The 22,620-nt window shown below is 45.5% G+C and overlaps 1 protein-coding gene and 2 long non-coding RNA genes across 4 annotated transcripts; 1 reads left to right on the top strand and 2 right to left on the bottom strand.

The window, feature by feature from the left end:
- Positions 1–685: 685 nt before the first annotated feature.
- Positions 686–4,624, bottom strand: LOC120974390 (uncharacterized). Of its 2 annotated transcripts, none has more exons than XR_005769798.3 (4): positions 3,631–4,624; positions 3,279–3,533; positions 1,088–1,186; positions 686–883 (listed from the first exon to the last, which is right to left on the bottom strand). It is a non-coding gene; the product is annotated as an uncharacterized lncRNA (long non-coding RNA). The 2 variants fall into 2 exon arrangements; XR_005769797.3 differs by having other exon boundaries at positions 1,088–1,172; positions 3,631–4,623.
- Positions 4,625–12,960: 8,336 nt separating this feature from the next.
- LOC120974922 (uncharacterized) lies at positions 12,961–20,775 on the bottom strand. The gene is made up of 3 exons (XR_012201738.1): positions 19,053–20,775; positions 17,234–17,359; positions 12,961–13,244 (listed from the first exon to the last, which is right to left on the bottom strand). It is a non-coding gene; the product is annotated as an uncharacterized lncRNA (long non-coding RNA).
- LOC109763877 (probable pectinesterase/pectinesterase inhibitor 21) lies at positions 14,381–16,869 on the top strand. Its single transcript, XM_020322747.3, has 2 exons — positions 14,381–15,772; positions 16,001–16,869. The coding sequence occupies exons 1-2, from the start codon at positions 14,461–14,463 to the stop codon at positions 16,720–16,722; spliced, it is 2,034 nt and encodes a 677-aa protein (XP_020178336.2). The 5' UTR covers positions 14,381–14,460; the 3' UTR covers positions 16,723–16,869.
- Positions 20,776–22,620: the final 1,845 nt, after the last annotated feature.

Below are 22,620 nucleotides of genomic sequence, written 5' to 3'. Positions count from 1 at the left end.
CCTTGAATACAAAATCGGTCCATTCCTTTCTAAAGAAAAAGGTATTGTATCATCTTCTGCGCGGTGTTCTCAAATCCCAATGAAAAATCAGATATGAACACTTGTGCATATCCCATTTTGCATTTGTCTTTAGATAATAAATAAACACTATATGTTCATTTGAACCATGAGTAAACCAAATTTGTTCAAGTATAAATGTAGCATCAGACTGGTTAAGTTCAGTCACCATATCCTTTTTTCCATGCTAGAATCTCAAACGTTGGAATCTTTATTCAGGGTTTTATTGAGGGGCTCTTCTGGGTGGAGTGTTGGACAGCACAAAGGTTGATGTTGCCAGCCCACGTTCAAGTCTCTCATCTCCTATAAGAATAAGACAGGGGGAAGTCTCCCCTCTGTTCTCATTCTTTTTTTATTCAAGGTTTTATTCACTCCAAAGCATATATATCTAATACAAGCTTCCCAAAATGACATCACCTCCAAGACGGTTGCACCAGCCTGCCTACCGACTGGCAGTAGCAGGTAGCACTACTGCTGCTAGAAATTTGTGCATCACAATCACCCATACAATTGTAAGAAAAAGCATTAGGAGTATACATCTTTGATTAGTTGACATATACTCTGATACAGCCACAACATACAGAATGACCCAGTTAGAGAAGATATAAACCAAGGAACAGGTTAATAGTATCGGCATAGGAAATAAATATTATAGAATTGGAAGACAATACTATGCTTCAGAAGCAATTCAAGCTATGATTTTTGATTCCACATACATGCCAGCATTATCAATTTAGAATAACTACAAGGTCTAATTTTAGAGCAGACCTGAAGACCCTCATGGCTGATGTAGTTGGTTATACTCATGCAGTCATGCTTTGACCATCTGTAGCATCATGGAGAAAAGAAAAAATAAGCCAGATCCTTAGCGCTACAATACTCTGAGGTGTGAATTTTGTTAGAACAGGTTGCCTTAGTTCGCAAGATACAAACTAAACATAGATAATGAGGTATGAGGCTTGATTTGGAATTATACTGTAAGCAATTATCTATGAAAAGATACTATAAAAGTTTATGTGACAACGCATACCTAAAAATATTACACACTTAACCTTGTATCACAATGGCAATACACATACATGAAATTGTCCATGGGCATGCTCCTCGTATTCAATCTGTTGGAATTAAACTGAAAATAAGAAATCATTCATGAATATGCACAGGAATCTAGAAGACAGATGAGTAGTATAAAAGGTGTAAGCAAACATGTATATGTGCAAATGTATGATAATCGAACTAATGTGCAACAGTCTCTCCTCTCTAGTTCTCCACGGAACACACACACACACACACACACACGAACTAATGTGCAACAGTCTCTCCTCTCTAGTTCTCCACGGAACACACACACACACACACACACACACAAGAGAAGAGAAGAGGTAGCATTGCTTTCAGTGTGGCATAAGAAAAATCAATAGGGACCTACCACGACCCCCGACCCCCGAGCCACTCCCGCGAGCGTCCTCGGGGGAAACCCTACCGCGCCGCCCCTCGTCCTCCCTCGTCGATCTCTCCCCCGCCGCCACCGCACAGCGCCGCCGGGCAAAGACCGGCCGGCGTTGGTGGCGGCGGGGATCTTGCCCCTCTCCTCGCGGTTGGCGTCCGGCGCGGGACGGCGCGGCGTGAGACGGCGCTGGGCTGGGCGGGGCCCAGCGGCGCGGCGGAGGGCGTGCTGGGTGGCGGCGCCCCTGCCTGGCGGCGGTGCAGCTGCGGCTTGAGGCCCCTCCAGCGCGCGGCTGCGGCTTCTCTGGCGGCGGCGCAAGTTATCCCGACGGCGGCTTGGCGGTGTGGCGCGGCGGAGCTCCGGCGATGACTCGGCGGCGGGCTGGAGGGCTAGGCACCGTCCAGTGGTGCTGCCTCCGCGGCGGTTGCGGCTTGGGGCCCTTGACCCCGATCCAATCTGGATCTGGTGGTGCCTGGGTCTGTGCCATGGCGGCTGGCGAGGCATGGGATTCGTCGGGGCTTGTCGGCCTCTAGGCACCATGGGGGTGCCGGCGGCGACGCGTGCCCGGCGTGGTGACGCTGGTGGACGTGGTGGTCATCTTCTTCCCGAGATGGCCGGCCAGAGGCTTGGTGATCGGATCTCGAGATCCATCATCTTGTCCCCGCTGCGAGTAGGGGAGACATGGTTGCCGGTGAAAACCGAGCCGACGGCAGGCGATGGCGGCGTTCTCGCCGTTACCTTGATGGAGGCATCGTCGTGTAACTACTGTCGACCCACTCGTGCTGCTCCGGGGGAAACCCTAGGATCTGGTGTTCCAGATCGAACGATGGCGGCACTGCGGTGTCGTTTCTCTCTTGGGAGCATCGTTTGCGGAGCAGCGCTGGATGTCAGAGGCAGGAGGTGGAGCGGCTTCGTCTTGCACGGAGCTTCAGTGGTGATGTCAAGTCATGCCTGACCGACAGGTGCTACGCTTTGTCATGCCTGGTCGGCAGGTGCTACGCACGACAGATCTTCCAAGGACTTCAAGCTGTGTCGGCTGGTGATACCTGGCAGCATGGCGCTGAGGTGTATCAGTGGCGACCGTGACGTGCTCAGCTGTTTGCACGCAGGGAGGAGGTGCCGTTTGGCGCTGTGGTGGCGTCGACGATAGCTAGACCGAGCAAGGTTGATGCATCAGTACAGTTCTGAAGATAGAGCGATGGCAGTTGGCGGCGGCGGCATCTGAGTGCACGCCGGACCAGTGAGACCCATGCCCGGCAGGCGTCCTGGATGGGATCTCAGGTCTTAGATGTTAGGTTTGGCTGCGATGTCTGTTTGGTATTAGGCCCAGGCTATCTGCGCCCCTTCGTCATCTGGATAGAGGTGCTTAGACAGCGGCTTTAGTCTTACTGTTGTATTACTTTGTAAGGTCTTGTGAGAATAATTAATAAAGTGGCCGTATGCATCGCCCAGATGCAGAGGCCGGGGGTCATCCTCCTTTTCTAAAAAAAAGAGAAGAGAAGAGAGGTAGGAGCACAACACATGAATTGAACAATATATATTTAGCCACAATTATGCAATCACGTAGGTTCCTAGATTCATATAACATTGAGAAAAAACAGCAGGTGTTAACTCAACATGTCAAAGAATCACCTGATAGACGGAGCTACACTTACAAAGACAAGTAGGAGTATATGTATCCTTTCAATAGAAAAAGACAAGTATATGTATCTGCACAGTGCATCTCAAAGCTAACAACATGACAGAGAAACAAATGCCAGTACGAGAGACTTACTTAGTGCTTCTGTAAGAGACTCGGGAAGCTGGTACTCCTCTTTGTAAGCCGGACCAATCAACAATATGCACTTCTCGGCAGAGAAAAAAAAATCGACAGGCAGGGAACCTATCAAAGGCAGCACAAACAAATGAACAAACACCTAGTGTGCATGCTATGCCACAACCAGAGTAAGTCGGACGATCAATCATCGCCTTAAGCAAGCCGAGGTCCTCGAAGAAGGCGTCCAAGATGGTTGTCATCACCAGCCTGCAACTGAGATACAGTACGGTGCACCAGTCAATGACGTACATGTGCAGATCGTGGTAGAGTAGAGTTAAGAAGAAGATGGGATTTACGAAGAGAGCCTTACGAGTGCACACATCCAATCTTGAGGAACTGCGCCGGCATGGTCGCATGTACCACAGAGCTCGCCGGTGCGGCAACCTATACCGGTCTTGCCGATGCCGCGCAGGGCTCGTCGATGCAGCAGGGCTCGTCTTGCGAACTCATCGGTGCCGCAGCCATAGTTGGTGCCACCCTCTCCTATCGCTCATGTGCATGACCGTCGTGAGGGCGTGCCGTCGGCGTCGTGGCCAGGGCGCTATCAGGATCGGCGTCGCTGTGCTTGAGACCACCACGCCTTGACTGCTTCGGCTCCCAGAGTGAGGCCATTGGAGCTCGGGGTGCAGGGGAGAAGAGCCGCCGCGGGCTGCAGCTCCTCCTACACCGGAGACCCCAATCGCGGCAGGAGTGTTGGGGGCTTGGGGCGGCGATTTTTCTCGGCCGAGATGTGGAAGTGGGGGCGATTTTTCTCCGAGGGGGTTGGGGGAGATTGGGCGTGGTATGTATCGTGGTTGCCGCAGGGGCGGTTGTTTCCATCTCCCCCATTGTCCTTTTTCCTTTTTTTTCGACGGGAGTAAAGGGTTGCTGCGGGCGTGGCCCTGCCGCGAGGGTTGACGTACAAAGGGAGGTGGGGAGGCCGGGGATCGAACCAGGTGGTCGAACGAGGTCGAACGTTCGATCCCTCTTTAATAGTACAGACTAGTTGAGTGCCCGTTGCCACGGGAGAGACATATACCTTTTTCTCTATGTGAGCATACCAAACCACTTGTTGTCCTTTTTGTAGATGCATGTGATGAATCCGTCATCACGTCCTCGAGTCACGCACTGGCCCTCCCCCTTTCATACTATCTATTCTTGTCGTCTTCTTCCTTACATGCTATCGCCAATGACCGTTTCATCATGCCAACCTCTCTGCGACATCATCTCCTCTTGTCATCGTCGCTTACGAAAATCCACCCGTTATCGTCTCCTATATTAGGTTGGGGTTGTGGATCCTCCACATTTATGAGGATAACACCGGATGCCATGTCACATCAACGCTCACCCCATCAATTAGGTCATAATTAAGAGTAAGGGTAGGGCTAGCTATATATATATATCCATGTGTTGTAATGGATCACTAATTTTGCTTTTCTAGACATGTGGAATAATTACCTTTGCACATCAAGCCACACCCTTTGTTTCATCATGACACTACACTGATCTTCGCAATGAAATAAATTTAAGTGATAGACCTGACACACCCCACATTCCATTTTCAACTACTTCCTTTCTCGAACCATCGTCATGCTAATCAGTGTCAATGAAGCATGACCGTGTCGATGGTGACATTCCGACCCCCCGCAAGAATACAAGGCGTTGTCTGCTTCCTTTTGCTTGCCCTTAGCTCTGCTATCACTTTGTACACAAATAGAAGACTCAAACAACAATGTAAAATAGAATTATATAGTTTTCCCCTAGTTAGCATACCTAATTATAGCGAGACACCTCCACTGGCCAGTGTAACTGCATCATCATTTTTTGGTTGCTCGAAGATAACAATGATATACGTAGAACCAGCATCGTGAATCTTCTTTGCTATGTATGTACCCTCTAGTGTAGAGTTGAAGTAGCATACATTTGGTTTCTAAAAAGCAAGCATATTACATGTTTTATGCCACACCCATTCTTCAAACAAGATTTGCATAGTAGAAGTTTGCCCTTGCAAACAAAGCAAAATAATCAGAAAGATATAACATGGCAAATTTGCAGGTCTGCTATCAAGACTCGGATCACACCAATCATGCTAGCTACACATACTTTGACATACAGGGCAGCCTTTCACAGGCAGAAGTACAACAAGCTAAGGGATTATACACCGATTTGTTTTGGTCATATATTCCTAGATGGCAGTGGCGTCCCTGCTGTTAGTTAACTATGCAGAAAGCAAGGGAAATTACTATGTTAGTTAACTACGCAAAACCCAGAATTATGAGCTGGAAGAACTCAGTCCCTAATATTTTGCAAGGGATATTACTTTTCTTCTAAGGCACTTATTTGCTTCACACCACATCTCTTCTTGCAAAATTATTCTCACTGTATTGTCGGGAACAGTAAGAAACTTTATATTAATAGAAATTAAGATCAAATTGATTTTGTTAAGAGCATACCTATCTCTGGAGAAAAGTGAGCTGATGAAGCATATGCTATGTCTGCACGATTGAAACTGATCCGCATATTTTTGTGTTCCAACTTATGCTAGCTAGCATAACCTGCAAAAAATATGCAGGCTGTGACAGAGGCAAAAAAATTCTAGTTTGTAGGACATATGATGTATTGCGTTACGAAATTAAAAGTTTTAATGTATCATTTTCCATTTCTAGAACAATGATGAGGAATCAAAGAACCCTAGTTGCAAACTACATAGTTCAATAAAATAAATTGTGCAAAGCAACTCACTGATCTGAGATGTGTTTTGTCCTTCAAAAACCAAAAAAGAGAAAGTTTGGAGCTACATTTGCAATATGAGGAAATAATATGTATGTATGTATTTATTTATTTATTATTTGAACAGGGCAAGAGACCTGCTCAAGTTTAATTAAATGAAGCAATACAGAAACTTGTGATCTACCTACAACAGTGACCAAAAGGCACTATCAAACCCTAGTTCTAGTAGCTTAATATCGTTTACGATCATATAACAAAGTAGAAATCAACCGGAAACACCCAAAGCTACACAACGGCATAAAAAGATATGGAAGAATATGTACCTGTTTGGTAGATAATGAAAGAGATAGTGCTCCTAGCCTCTGCATCGCGATCATATGAAAACTAAGAAATTACCCTTACAGATCTTATGTGCCTCAAAGATGAATCAGGTTGCTTTTGAAGGTCCTCGGGCTCTTTGAGTCTGTGATGCCGAGTGATCCAAGACCTTCACCAAGCAAACTTCTGCAATTGTCCTTGAATTAGAAGATTACTGTACATATTTAAACCAAGGTATTTTTCCTCAAACATTTTGAAGCCCAAATAACAAAGATCTTTGAATTTTTTCCGCACAAAAAATATCTATTGTATTCTGAACTCTAACTGCATTTACACATGTAGCTGAAAAAGAGGCGGCAACACTGAAGCTACTACATGTACATGGATCTTACCAATAGCAGTGTCAAACAGTATAGTCGTTCCTCTTTTCCTTTTATAAATATTAAGGCAAGGTAACAATATGAAGAACCACCAGTATATCTATCAATTGGATGTGGATTTCATACTGTCCTGAAAAAAATATTATGTGAAGATAAAGTGGCAAACATCAGAAAATAAGAAGACTGGATTAACATAGGATGACTGCAAACTCCAAATCCATTTTCCATTTCCTCATCATAATGTGATGGTTTTTAATGATACCGCTAGAGCATAATGTTTATACGCATCCCAGAGTTCTGATGCATTGTCAAGCTATACAGAATCTCAGCTGACTTCCTCCTTTCCTTTATAAACTTTAGGCAACGAAAAAGAATTACTGTTGTTGAACCTTCATGTTTAAAAAATGAGAGACAGAAAATTAATCTGGTAGTACTCAAGTTAACTCATGTGTGTTTTGATTGCTTCAAGTGACCCAAGGTCTATATCGTGCATATTTGTTTTCCCAATGAAGATTACTCCACAAAATAAACAAAGTATTCGCCAAGCAGAGCATTTTCACAGGGATACACATCTGACAAATGTTGTTGTGGTCTACGGATGCGAGTATTTCACCTTCTCGAAAACTAATTTACTCCTGTAGCGCTTGTCACTTTTGATTTGCCAACGGTTTTAGATCACAAATGCAACAGGACAAGTAAATTTTGGTTTTCTAAAAAAACACTGCTCCAGTGCAAATGTGATCTTTCAGATGTAGACATGAAACTCCGAAAATAATGGATGGAAAAGAGGGATCCATGATGGGTGTCATTATTTACCGAGTAAGAGAGTACCAATGAGATGGTGAAAGCAAGAGGCGTGAGAGACGGTGGCCCCCTGTATGCTGCTGGCGGTTTGCTAGTTTTCCACTGGGGACCTCCTCCTGGCTAGCTGATCCTCCCACGGTCCCACCGCCTCCCGCCATCCGTTGCACCACAAGCCGGTGTCCCGTCGTCCGTTGCGCCACCAGCCGGTCTCCCGCTATCCGCCGCCACTCGCCGGCCCCTGCCATGGGAGAGGAGAACATGGGGGTGCGGCGGTAAAGGCTATGGGGAGAAGATGAGGTGGAGCGAAGATAGGGAGATCGCGTTACCTGGGCCGTCATTCATCATGCGCCGCTCCTTCTCATCGCCCTCCCCGCGTGGAGCTCCTCCTGGAGTCAATGAAGAAGAAACGATGTGGCAAGGGCGCGATCCACCGCTCCAATCTAGAGAGATGATATGGCTGCAGTGTGCTGCAGCTCGAAGTTGCCGCACGCAGGAGGAGGTCAGCGACGGAGATAGAGCCACGAGATCGAGAGCGATGGAATTGGGGGAAGGGGAGTGGGAGCCTGGAGGTGGGACGACGTGCGTACGTGGGCTGTTTTATTTTCTTTTCCTTTTTTTCGTGCGAGGAGGTCCTTTTTTCACGTACGAGGAGAGGGGGAATCGAACGAGGCGGATCTCGTACGTGGGCTGAGTTGGTGATTTTTGGGCTGCTACATGCGTGTGGACCTCGGGCGATGGTTTTTGTTTGAAGGGAGGGGGATCGAACGAGGTCGAACCATCACGACGTTCGATCCCCTTTTAATAGTAGAGATTAAGGCAAGGTAACAATATGAAGAACCACCAGTATATCTATCAATTGGATGTGGATTTCATATTGTCCTGAAAAAAATATTATGTGAAGATAAAGTGGCAAACATCAGAAAATAAGAAGACTGGATTAACATAGGATGACTGCAAACTCCAAATCCATTTTCCATTTCCTCATCATAATGTGATGGTTTTTAATGATACCGCTAGAGCATAATGTTTATATGCATCCCAGAGTTCTGATGCATTGTCAAGCTATACAGAATCTCAGCTGACTTCCTCCTTTCCTTTATAAAACTTTAGGCAACAAAAAAGAATTAATGTTGTTGAACCTTCATGTTTAAAAAATGAGAGACAGAAAATTAACCTGGTAGTACTCAAGTTCCACCAGGTCAACATAGATGAAAACATGACCTAAATTTAATACGACCAATAAAACTCATGTGTGTTTTGATTGCTTCAAGTGACCCAAGGTCTATATCGTGCATATTTGTTTTCCCAATGAAGATTACTCCACAAAATACACAAAGTATTCGCCAAGCAGAGCATTTTCACAGGGATACACATGTGAAAAATGTTGTTGTGGTCTACGGATGCGAGTATTTGACCTTCTCGAAAACTAATTTACTCCTGTAGCGCTTGTCACTTTTGATTTGCCAACGGTTTTAGATCACAAATGCAACAGGACAAGTAAATTTTGGTTTTCTAAAAAAACACTGCTCCAGTGCAAATGTGATCTTTCAGATGTAGACATGAAACTCCGAAAATAATGGATGGAAAAGAGGGATCCATGATGGGTGTCATTATTTACCGAGTAAGAGAGTACCAATGAGATGGTGAAAGCAAGAGGCGTGAGAGACGGTGGCCCCCTGTATGCTGCTGGCGGTTTGCCAGTTTTCCACTGGGGACCTCCTCCTGGCTAGCTGATCCTCCCACGGTCCCACCGCCTCCCGCCATCCGTTGCACCACAAGCCGGTGTCCCGTCGTCCGTTGCGCCACCAGCCGGTCTCCCGCTATCCGCCGCCACTCGCCAGCCCCTGCCATGGGAGAGGAGAACATGGGGGTGCGGCGGTAAAGGCTATGGGGAGAAGATGAGGTGGAGCGAAGATAGGGAGATCGCGTTACCTGGGCCGTCATTCATCATGCGCCGCTCCTTCTCATCGCCCTCCCCGCGTGGAGCTCCTCCTGGAGTCAATGAAGAAGAAACAATATGGCAAGGGCGCGATCCACCGCTCCAATCTAGAGAGATGATATGGCTGCAGTGTGCTGCCGCTCGAAGTTGCCGCACGCAGGAGGAGGTCAGCGACGGAGATAGAGCCACGAGATCGAGAGCGATGGAATTGGGGGAAGGGGAGTGGGAGCCTGGAGGTGGGACGACGTGCGCACGTGGGCTGTTTTATTTTCTTTTCCTTTTTTTTCGTGCGAGGAGGTCCTTTTTTCACGTACGAGGAGAGGGGGAATCGAACGAGGCGGATCTCGTACGTGGGCTGAGTTGGTGATTTTTGGGCTGCTACATGCGTGTGGACCTCGGGCGATGGTTTTTGTTTGAAGGGAGGGGGATCGGACGAGGTCAAACCATCACGACATTCGATCCCCCTTTAATAGTAGATTAACTTGACACCCCTCGAATAGTTTTAGGCCTTCTACTCAAATAGAAACACAAAAACAAAAAGAAGAATAGAACGCCACATTACGACAAGAATAGAACAAAACAACAAAGAGACTACAGCCCACCCCACATCGTGCCATGCTGATAGTACAAAAATTGGCCCATCGGTAGCTGGCCGAAGCCTCACATCCTAAATGAAGCCACCCAATCGTGCGAACCATGAAGTGCAACAACGGGCCATGCGATAAAGGACAACCTGCATAAATCATGATGCTTTGATCTGACAGTTGCTGAAGTGAACGAGACCAAGTTAAATCTCAACTAGTTGAGTTTTAGCAAACCCGATAAAATGCAAATAAACCGATCAAGTGATGCAATGTTCGATTAATCCCTACCCAAGAGGATTGGAGGGGGTCGAGGGAGTTTTTTCAAACCCCGCCAAGCCGAACAAGCCCTGAAGATGGCGCCAAGATTTCTTTTCTATTCTTTTAGAATGCAGCCTCAAGATTTTAGAAAGATGATGGAAGGAGACTCATCACTGCTATACATAGATGGGCTAGGTCCTCGTAAAATTGAATGAAGCTCCTTGGCTACATACGCTAGGCACCCTCCTCTCATTGCATCCAACAGCAGCGGGAGCACAGAGACGATCCGGCTAAGCCAACCCATTGGCGGAATGTAACGCGTGGCACTTTAGCAGCGATTTTTTGAAAAAGGGAGGTTTTTGACATTTGTCGCCAATTTTTTAAAAGAAGTGCACATTTTTCCAAAAGTTTGAAGGTTTTTTCAAATCTGTGAAAATTTTAAATGCGAACAATTTTTGACATTTTGAATATTTATGAACAAAAATTTAAAATTCTAAATATTTTTAAAAATATAAACACTTTTATAGAAAAAACATAAAAATTGGGAACATTTATTGGAATCTCAATTTGTTTAGAAATTCAGAAAAAAAAATCAAAATTTAAACATTATATGAAAGTACATTTTTTAAAATGTGAGTTTCTTTGAAAAATTGATTTTTTTCGAAAACATGCATACAACTTGAAAACATGAACAAAATTTGAAATTCCAAGCATTTTCTGTTAACGCAACCAAAAATTGAAAATATGATCATTTTCTGAAAATGGAAACATTTTTGAAACTCAACACATTTTAATATTTCCCGCTCATAGGCGGCAAGTAAATGCCATGACGCCCACAGGCGCCAAGTTGGGCCGGCCCAGTTCGGCTCTTGTTTCTCCTTGTTTCCTGTTGTTGCCTTACGGTATTTTTTTATTTTATTGTTTTTGTTTTTTTGTTTTTTCTCTACTGTGTTTTATATGTTCTTTGTTATTTTTTCTATTTTTAATACACCATGGAGAAATTTTAATGCATGGTGAACAATACTTTAATATACGATGATGAATTTTTTTCATACACATTAATTGTTTTGTAATATACATTGAATATTTTTTTTACTATACGATGAACATTCGTAGTACACATTTACGGTGAACTTTTTCAATATTCAGTGGACCTATTTGTAATATTAATTGTATTTTTTTAAACATACTAATTTTTTAATTCTTGATAGCAGTCAGTTTTTTTTACAAATAACCGACTAAAAAACAGAAGAAAAAAAGCTCACGCCTGAGCGGGCCGGCCCATTTGCCCTGTCTTTCAGGCGGAGGCTCTATTATTTGACACCAACGGGCGTCCAATAGAAGGTCTCATACACTAGTGCTAGGACGCGCGCAAGACGTGGGCCTGATTTTGCTTGATAACGGAGGGAACGGATCAGGCCAACTCACTCAAAGAGGATGCCAAGCCATTACCTCAAAATCACTAATTAAGAAGTACTTCTTTCAAAGATCACATGTGCACCATTTGTCGCAATCTGTGAGTTTTCACTTTCTTCGTAGATTCGTTTATTCAAAATGTTTTATCTCTTAAACTGTGCGTCCAAATCTCGATTGGGTCCCTCTTGTCAAAATCTTCAAAATTATATCACATATTGATATCTTTCGATGAACTTTTTTCACACAAAAACAGACGAGAAAAAGAACCGGGAGCAAGTTTTTTCCCTTTTCCGAAGAGGCATGCGCTTTTTCTATTTCCGGGAGGCAGGGCCGTGTCTCTCAAGGAAGCAAATCCGTGTTTCCATGAGAAGTAAATCCGTGTCTCTCACGGAACAAAAAAAAAGACACGTTTTCTCCTTTTCGAGAGGCACGCCCGTGCCTCTCGCGGAACAAAGAAAGAAAACACGATTTCCCCTTTCCGAGAGGCACACCATGCCTCTCGCGGAAGCAAATCCGTACCTCCACGAAAAGTAAATCCGTGCCTCTCGTGAAATGAAAAAAAAAAGAGAAAACACTTTTTTCCCTACCTCCACAAGAAGTAAATACATGCCTCCCGTGAAACGAAAAAACATGGTTTTTCCTTTTCCGAGAGGCACGCTCGTGCCTCTAGCGAAGCAAATCTGTGCCTCCACGAGAAGTAAATCCGTGTCTCTCACTGAACGAAAAAAAAACGCATTTTTCCTTTTCCGAGAGGCACGACTGTGCCTCTCGCTGAAGCAAATCTGTGCCTCCACGAGAATTAAATCTGTGCACCTTGTGGAAGAAAAAAAACACAAATTTTTCAGGCAATTTTTTTGGGGTCCAAATCCTAAGAAAACTAGGGAAATACAGAAAAGTCGAAAAACCCCAAAGAATCATCTAAAAGCTAAAAACGCGTAAAAAAATTAAAAAAAATTCCAAAAGGAATGCCTAGAGCGCGCCAAGTGACGGCTGCTGAGAACACGCCAAATGACGTGCTTCAAGCCACCTCAAATGAACCTTAGGGGAACTCCCGGAGGAGTACTCCTCAATTGTATAGCCGCCGGTCCAATAAGCTAAGTATATACAGGAAATGAGAAGAACAAGTGTTGAATGTTATTGATTTTGATTCTCATGTGACGAGAAAGGTACATTTTCCTACTTTAAAGTACATTAAAAATATAGAAGTACACATTTTTTATGATAAATTTGAATACTAAAGGTTGATTTATTCGAGGACGGAGGAAGTATTGATACATTGTGTGAACTTACGAACTGTTCCTATTCAAACTGTTGTGTTTTATCCTCCTCCTAGTTACTACTCGCTCTGTACTACAATACTTGTGGTTGGAAAACTTGCACGTACTGGTTCTCCCCAACAATAAGTATTACGGTACAAAGGGAGTATATGCGAAGTCCATCACTTGCAGCTAACAGGAAAACTACGCATATATAGACAATGTGAAGAGTGTATCCTCCCATCAACAATATCATGTAGCTGCAAGAACAAGCATTTGGATTATTTTAATGTTAAGACATGGCTTTAAATAGGAGGCATACACACTAAACATATACAGTACGAGGCACACAGAATACACATACACACTAAAAAACACACAGTACGGGGCATACATAATACGCTAAGAGCATCTACGGGCGGGCATTTCAAACACTCTCAAACGACCGGGCTGACGCCTCAAACCGGCCTCAAATACTCGGACTAACCGACACGCCTCATGTCCAGCCCAAACTCGGGGCATATAGGAGGACCGGAAACGACCGAACACGCCCCCCACGTCGGATCCGGCCCATGCTGACCCATCCCGACCCAAATATATTCGTTCTCATCCGCTCCCCGGACCAAACCTTAGCCACTTCGCTCCACTGTCCTCCAGTCCACTCCTCCATCCAAGCTCCCGTCCGGCGATCTCCGGCCTTCTTCGGCATGGCGGGCAGCGGATCCAAGTCCTTTGTCAGTTGATTCGTGAACTGGGACCTCATCTCTCAGTCAACACCGAGGTGGAGATGACCATCCGCATTGCACTCTGCCGTGCCGCCGAGGAGAATGCCCAACAGCGGTCGGACTCGATCCGTCGCGAATCCATCCTGTCCACCCAAATGGTGTGTGGATCCGGCACGAGGCAGGTCGTCGTTGCCTCGCTAGAGGTGGTGCGCTCAATTTGGCATCTGAACGCCATGGCAGATGCGCAACCCCTTCGTTGGCGCATCGTCGCTGACGACGAGGCCATCTGTGGCCCATCCGCTGAGGGTATGGCGTGGCGTGTCCGCCGTGCGAGATAGAGGCTGAGGGAGGCCACGGCAGCCCTCGCGGAAGACGTCGGTGAGGAGGAGTCGCCCTCTCCGGCCCGAGAATGATGGCCTGCAACCCCGAGCACCGCAACCGCGTCCTGGTGGACGTGGCCTCCGACAACGACGGATTCGTTGTTGACCTCATATCCACCGGTAACGTGCATGCGATAAGCTCCGACGAGGAAGAGTAGGGCATGAAAGACGGCGGCGCCTCGAGTCCCATAAGCCGATGCGTGTCCCGTGTCCCACTCTACCTCACCAGCGACCAAAGAAACACTTCGAGGGGCGCAGCCGGCCGCCGGACATGGACACGGCGGAGCTGGATGAGCTCCGTTTAGATTAGATTTCATGTTGCATGTAATTTTATGAATTTGTGGTTTCTTAATTGAGGTGTTCGGTTATGAATGAGATTATCTGAGGTACGATCGGTCATTGTCCGCCCACGCGTATGTAGGCATTTAAGAGGTCGGATTTGGTGTATCCGAGTGAGTGTAGATAACCACCTACCCCATGCACACGTGACACTTCGGCACATGCATGCTTGCGGTTGCGTGTACCCGAGGGGCGGAGCCGACCATCTATTTTCGTCGTGCGACTCTCCGTACACCTCGCCGCCTTCCCAGCTCCGGCGTCGTCGGTCCATCCATTTCTTTACCTCGCCGGCTAGGTCGCCGCTCGTTAAAAGCTGTCTCCTGCGTCTCTCCGCGCTTTCCAGTACAGGGACCTGGCCGGACTCCACCCGCCCCGACACCATGAGTAAAGGTGCGATCATCGGCGCGTCGACCGTCCTGGTGGTGGCGGTCGTCGCCGCCGTGTGCGTCGTGTCCTTCAAGGGCAACGGCGGCGACAAGGGCGATGGGGAGCTCACCACCTCCGTCAAGTCCGTCAAGGCCTTCTGCCAGCCCATGGACTACAAGGAGACGTGCGAGGCGGAGCTGACCAAGGTGGGCGGCAACGCCACATCGCCGACGGAGCTCGCCAAGGCCATCTTCGAGGTGACCTCGGAGAAGATCAGGAAGGCCATCAGCGAGTCGGCCACCCTGGAGGAGCTCAAGAGCGACCCGCGCACGTCGGGGGCCCTCGAGAACTGCAAGGAGCTGCTGGAGTACGCCATCGAGGACCTCAAGACCACCTTCGACCGCCTCGGCGGCTTCGAGATGACCGACTTCAACAAGGCCGCCGCCGACCTCAAGACCTGGCTCAGCGCCGCGCTCACCTACCAGGAGACCTGCCTCGACGGCTTCGCCAACACCACCACCGACGCCGCCGCCAAGATGCGCGGCGCGCTCAACGCCTCCCAGGAGCTCACGGAGGACATCCTCGCCGTGGTCGACCAGTTCTCGGCGTCGCTCGGCAGCCTCAACATCGGGAGGAGGCTGCTAGGGGAGGAGGACGGCATGCCTTACTGGATGAACGACGGCAAGAGGCGGCTGCTGGAGGCCGAGCCCTCCGCGCCCGAGTTCAAGCCCAACGTCACCGTCGCCGCTGACGGCAGCGGCGACTTCAAGACCATCAAGGAGGCGCTCGCAAAGGTGCCGCCCAAGAGCGCCTCCATGTACGTCATGTACATCAAGGCCGGCACCTACAAGGAGTACGTCTCCGTCGGCCGCCCCATCACCAACCTCGTCGTCATCGGCGACGGTGACGACAAGACCATCATCACCGGCAACAAGAACTTCAAGATGAACATCACCACCAAGGACACCGCAACCATGGGTACGTCATTTTTTTTTTAACACATATAGATAGATGTAGACGCTCATACACTCGATCACCCCTATGAAGTATGAACGCACGCACACCCTACCCCTATACATGAGCATCTAGCTTTGAGAGACTAAGCCGGGCCATCATCTTGAGATTGACCAAGTCATCACAGACGCACGATCAACCAAAGCAAAACAAACTGTACTGATAACGGAGGAAATGCGCGCGTGCATGCAGAGGCGATCGGGAACGGCTTCTTCATGAAGGGCGTGAGGGTGGAGAACACGGCGGGGGCCGAGAACCACCAGGCCGTGGCGCTGCGGGTGCAGAGCGACCAGGCCGTCTTCTACCAGTGCTACTTCGACGGGTACCAAGACACGCTCTACACCCACGCGCAACGGCAGTTCTTCCGCGACTGCACCATCACCGGCACCATCGACTTCATCTTCGGCAACTCCCAGGTGGTCATCCAGAACTGCCTCATCCTGCCGCGCAAGCCCATGGACAATCAGCTCAACATCATCACCGCGCAAGGGCGCCGCGAGAAGCGCTCCGTCGGGGGCACCGTCATGCACAACAACACCATCGAGCCGCACCCCGACTTCAAGGACTCGACGGGCAAGATCAAGACCTACCTGGCGCGCCCATGGAAGGAGTACTCCAGGACCATCTACATCCAGAACGAGATCGGCGCCTTCATCGACCCCAAGGGCTGGCTCGAGTGGAACGGCGACTTCGCCCTCGAGACCCTCTTCTACGCCGAGGTGGAGAACACCGGGCCCGGCGCCGACATGAGCCAGCGCGCCAAGTGGGGCGGCATCAAGACTGTCACCTACGCCGACGCGCAGAAGGAGTACACCGTCGAAGCCTTCATCCAGGGCGAGCAGTTCATCCCCAAGTACGGCGTGCCCTTCATCCCGGGGCTCCTCCCGCAGTCGGAGGCGGGGAGGGATCATTAACTCATCACTCCATCCCTCACCATGTTTCATTATTCCGCTGCTCCATTGCTGCTTGTATGCAATTAGATGAGTTGACATATACTGTTATACACTATGGTGCAGTGCGTACCATGATTGATTAACCAATACATGTATACTTACTAACTAGCTTTAATTTTGGGACTGTCTATTTGACATTTGACTGTTTTTCAATTCGAAAACAGTCAAATTTCCCGACCAATCAACACAATACATCTGTATTAGCAGCAAAATCACCAAAGAACAGAAAAGAACACCTAAACGGGTCGGGTAAACATCTCACGCGGTTCGTCCTGGACAAACGAACCCCCCTCCCGATCAGGGGACCACATAGCACATGCCGGCAAGTTTGCAACGCATGCAAAGACCAAGCCCCTCCACAAAACAGGGCTAGAACAAATCTGGGAGCCGCCCATGGGAGAGGCAGCCATGGCAGATCGGGGAGGAGGAGAAGAAGGAAGAGCAAACACAAAATTCGGGGAGGGAAATGTACCTGAGGAGAAGCAGCAGGGAGATCAACAACACGATCATCTACAGGTCAGCAAAAACAGTCGAACACCAACTCCCTCATCCATCATCTCTCTTCACCTCTTGCAAGAACAAAAACTGAAGGAGTTTCCTTCATGTACAAAACAAATAGATCAACATCAGAGAACATCCCAGAAAATTCCATAGTGTAAAAAACCAGAAAATTACAGTGTAAATCCCCATGTAACTAGTCTTGTTCCTAACAGATTACACTGTAAATTCCCCATAAATTCCAGTGTAAATTATACATTGTAAATACACAAAAATTACAGTGTGAATCATAGACATCAGAAAACATTTCAGGAACCTAGTTAATTTCCAGTGTAAATCCTAGAATTTTACAGTGTAAATCCCCATGTAAAACCAGTCAATTTTCAGTGTAAATCCCAGAAATTACAGTGTAAATCCCCATGTAAACTAGTCAAAATTCCAGTGTAAAATCCCAAAAAATTACAGTGTAAATCCCCATGTAAAACCAGTCAATTTCCAGTGTAAATCCCAGAAATTACAGTGTAAATCCCCATGTTAACTAGTCAAAATTCCAGTGTAAAATCCCAGAAAATTACAGTGTAAATTTCCAGTGTAAACTAGTCAAAATTCCAGTGTAAATCCCAGAAAATTAGAGTGTAAATCCCCATGTAAACTACTCTTGCACCTAGAAAATTCCAGTGTAAAATTCCCATAAATTCCAGAATAAAGAAATGATGGAATTACATTGAAAAGTATACACTGTAAAATCCCCATAAATTCCATTGTAAGCATGTAGACAAAAGATGAAGTTACAGTGTAAATCATAGACATCATAAAAAATCCCCATGTAAATCCGGTGTAAATCTAGTCAAAAATCCAGTGTAGATCCTAGAAAATTACAGTGTAAATCCCCATGTAACTAGTCTTGTGCCTAGAAATTTCAAGTGTAGATTTCCCATAAATTCCAGAGTAAAGAAAATGGTGTAATTACATTGAAAGTACACTTTACAGAGTAAAAAATGCAGTGAAGACAAATGGTGTACTTACAGTGTAAATTACATAGTAAATTAAACTGTAAATGCAGACTTACAGTGTAAAATATGAAAATTACACTGTAGCTACCTGGAAATTTTCCACTGTAAAATCCCTAGAAATTCCAGTGTGAAATTAAACATGTAAAAATCCAGTGCAAATCTAAGGGTTTTTACACTGTAAGTACCTAGTAAATTGCAGTGCAAAACCCCTAGAAAATACAGGGACTATCTCCTGCCCCTCTCCCAATAGAAAGAAGCATTTCAAAAAAAAACTTTCATCTATTACTAAACGCTTTAATGCTCATGATTATGTTAACACTGACATTCTGCTTTCCAAATGTCACGGGAGAGGAGTGTGATGAGGGTAGTAACTGAAGAGGATCTACTAAGATTGCCATAGGAAGAACTCATACTAAATGTGAGGTGCAATTGCTTTGGGAATATGTTTAAAATACATAAAAGGGTAAAAAGCTAACAAGAGAAACATTTTCTTTCACTGCGCTCCTTCATTCCGACATTATATACAAGGTAAAAATCCCAAAATCAAAAAAATACCAGGTACATTCAGGAGATGTCTAAAAAAAGAACTTGTGATGAACCTTGCACGTACATTCAGGAGAGGGATCTACGAACATCACCGAAACTATCTACGAAAACTCCAGGAGCAAATCAGATGACAGTTTCATCACAACAAGAGATGACAATGTAAGCAAAGCAACAGCTGAATAACTATTACAGGAAAATGCCGAAGGAAAACACACTAACAATCAATAAACTTACTTTGCAGACACTGGAGGCAGAATTGCATCAGGAAATGCCAGCAAGCGAAGATGGGGGAGGAGAATCCAATCCCTGGAACACAAACCTGTTCTACAACATGAATCTGCAACAGGAACCATCTTCTGCAAAATCATTAGGCACGAAAGGTTCACCCCCAGAATCTGCACTCTCTAAAGATGATACTACAGGAACATCCGGATGAGAGGCTTTCCGTAGCTTACCCATTTAAACCTATAAACAAGGAGGACAAAAAGGAAAAAGAAGTTAAATAACAGTGAAAGGCATCCAATTAAAACATACAAAATCACTGTAATCTAACTGACAATTACAGTACTGAACCATAGAAACTATAGAGTAAAAGTTGGTGAAAAATAAAGTTAGCTGAAGCATTTGAAAAGTCCTATAGTACCAATCTAAGCAAAGTACAGTGACATTGTCGGGTAAAACTACATTCAAATTACACTTCCAATCCGCTGTAATTACACTAGGACAATTCACTGGAAAAACATTAGGTAAAAAAAACTGCAAGACAAAGTGCACTGTAAGCTTGGGATAAAATTACACTGTAAATAATGTGTAGCTTACACTGTAAACTTGGGACAAATTCACTGTAAAAATTGGATACATTACACTGTAAGTGCAGGACAAATTCCACTGTAAACATTGGGTACATTACACTGTAAGTGCAGGACAAATTACACTGTAAACTTGGAACAAAATATGCTGGGATTACACTGTAAAAATTGGCTAGAATACACTGAAAAGTGCTATACATGAAGGGGGGCATGTACATAATCCCCCAACTCCCTTCAGAAAATTACACTGAATGCGCTGTCACAAATTACACTGAAATTAAACTCAAAAAATACATGCCTGCTTGAACTCAAAACATCATACAAACATCTTAGGTGAATTATACATCAGCATGATAAAAAACCTAACCCTGTATAGGCACAAAAGCAAGCTACATAGCTGCATACAGCAGCAAGCATCAGGAATAAATAGACCAGAACACAAAAATCCACGGAATCACGCACCTAGGGGGGGGGGGGGGGGGGTCACATCTACATAATCCCCCAAACTACAACAACCCGCAGACAGGAGACAGGAAAACAACCACCGCATCTACAACTACATCAGCGGCGCGGGGAGGCGCACAAATCACGCACCTCCACCTCCAGTAGGGAGTCAACCATAAAATCATGCATCTCCAACTACAAAACAGGTGCTCGGGAAGACACAAATCACGTATCTCCAACTCCGGCAGGTAGTCAACAAAGTCATGCATCTACAACTACAAGCAGGTGCTCGACGGCACACACACAAATCAGGCATCTCCACCTCCAGCAGGGAGTCAACAACATCATGCATCTACAACTACAACAGCGTGCGAGACGACAAGGGCACGACGACAGGAACGACATGAACTCACCTGGATCTGGAACCAAGACGCAAGCAAAAAGCACATGGGCAGAGAGCGGAAGAGAGCGGGAGAGAGGAACAAAAGAAAGGAACCGAAATCAAAATTGAGCGGCGAGAATCGCCATGGACAGAGAGAATCGCCTGCTGTGCTATGCCGCTCGAGATCGCCCTCGAGCTTATCGAAACAGAGCGTCCAGAATGGGGAAAGTGAAAAAGACACGCTCTCCCAAATTCAAACAAGACAAAAACCGAACAGAGCTGGACCGGCGATAACGGGCGGACAGAAAACCGTGCCCGGCAAAAAAAAAAAGCGGACCCGGAAACGAACCCGAACAAAAAACAAAACCAGCGCGAATCTCGGCGCAAAAACGGACGGACAACAATTTGAATGACGACGAATTACAAAACACTCAGCTGTAAAATAGCAAATCCGTTAATTTTACTTGGAGGAGAGAAAAATGTGTATGTAACCCTGGGCTTTTTATTTTTCCTATATATACCTTGTTAATTTCTTTACTCGGTGTGTCTTCGCGATGATGTGGGTTGTGCTCCAGTTAGTTACTCTCCCATTCGTGAAATGAATATCTTAAGTAATGTGAAGGCACTAGTCCCTAGGACAAGGTTAGAGTCATACTACCTCATTCCCAAATACTCCCTCCGTCCCAAAATATAAGAAGGTTTTTTACATTATACTAGTGTCAAAAACGTTCTTATATTTTGGGACAAAGGGAGTAGATGGCATGCATATAAATTCAATCAAAAAGTCAATGCTCTCTAAGTTTGACCAAGTATATATATAAAAATATTAAGATAAAAAATATTAAATCAATATCAATATCCACCATGAGATATAGTTTCATAAGCTATTCTTTCAATATTACAGTTGTTGATATTTTCTTTTATATATTTGGTCAAACTCAGGAAGAATTGACTTTTGACTGGATTTATACGCCATGTATTTGGGGACGGAGGGAGAAGTACATTAGAAGTTTTGACCAGAACATCTTTGATTTTGATTCATCATATGGAATGTCAAAAAGGCACGAGTAGAAAAAAAATAGCAAAAGGTGAATGTCACCACACAGTAAATATCAGTACAATATTGTATGATCGTTTGATTGTGCACTAAGAAAAGCATAGGATTCTTTAGACGGCATTGTAGTGGATGGGAATTTTCTTATGAAATGTCAAACAAATGAATCCTAAAGAAACAAATTTATGAATTGTGATCCTACAAATCAACCAACCAACAAAAAACTCGAAGGATGAAAATCCCCTAGAGTTCCTTTGAAAATCCTTTGCTTCAAAGAGGCCCTAACCTATTTACATATGCTTAGACTGTATATTTGGAGATCTTCTGTGTCACATTATCTCAAAAAAACAATTTCACAATATACATCCTTGTGGATTATAGAAATATAGATTGTAGTCAAAGTTGTTTTTAAAGGCAATGATGGGCTGGCCAGGTGTACTTGACAAATGGCCAAGATTACCTTTGATATGGTAGATGAGCAAAGTAAGAGTGGTAGTATTGAGTTCATGGACCCATTGTGGAATTGGAGAGAGAGTGACTCCATGGCTCATGATGGACTAATCCATTTCATACATCCACCTTGGTGGGCTTCTCTTCTTGGGCTTCTTCTTGACTTGAGCTTATTTACCTCTAGCTACCCCTTTAACATTGTCTTCTTATCTTTTCCCTCTGTTTAATTGTTGACCATGGTAGGTTGCTTGACCTTTGTTGACTTAGCTTGCTCTTGATGATTTGGTAAGTGTAGACTTTGTTGGGTTAAGTTCGATACCATGTAGGATTAATTATTCCCACAACAATACTTGAGCTTCTTGTCCGCTTGCGTAATGTTGGCTTTTTTGCTATTGTGTTCGATGTTGTATATATGCACTAAATCTGGAGTAGGGTGTTTCGGTGCCCAGACTCATTTGCACCCGGTTAGGAAAAAAGTCGTAAAAAATACAAAGGAAATTCAAAAAATTCCAAAGTTTTTTTGTGCGGTAGACAATTTGATGTGTGAGGCCTGCTCCAAATTTCAAGTCATTAGGACATCTGAGCAGCTCTCAGCAAAAAAGACAAATCAAACCAAAACAAACAGTAAACATTTTTACAGACCCCCAATTTGTCTTTTTTGCT

Source organism: Aegilops tauschii, chromosome 2, assembly GCF_002575655.3.
Source record: "Aegilops tauschii subsp. strangulata cultivar AL8/78 chromosome 2, Aet v6.0, whole genome shotgun sequence".
NCBI classification, from domain to species: domain Eukaryota; kingdom Viridiplantae; phylum Streptophyta; class Magnoliopsida; order Poales; family Poaceae; genus Aegilops; species Aegilops tauschii.
This window is presented reverse-complemented; position numbering and strand designations above follow the sequence as displayed.

What these genes read in the sequence shown, in the direction of transcription:
- LOC109763877 (XM_020322747.3), top strand. Translation starts at nt 14,461, where the DNA reads ATGAGATTATCTGAGGTACGATCGGTCATTGTCCGCCCACGCGTATGT. An exon ending in CAAGGACACCGCAACCATGG is followed by an intron (nt 15,773 to 16,000) that starts GTACGTCATTTT and finishes GCGTGCATGCAG; the next exon opens with AGGCGATCGGGAACGGCTTC.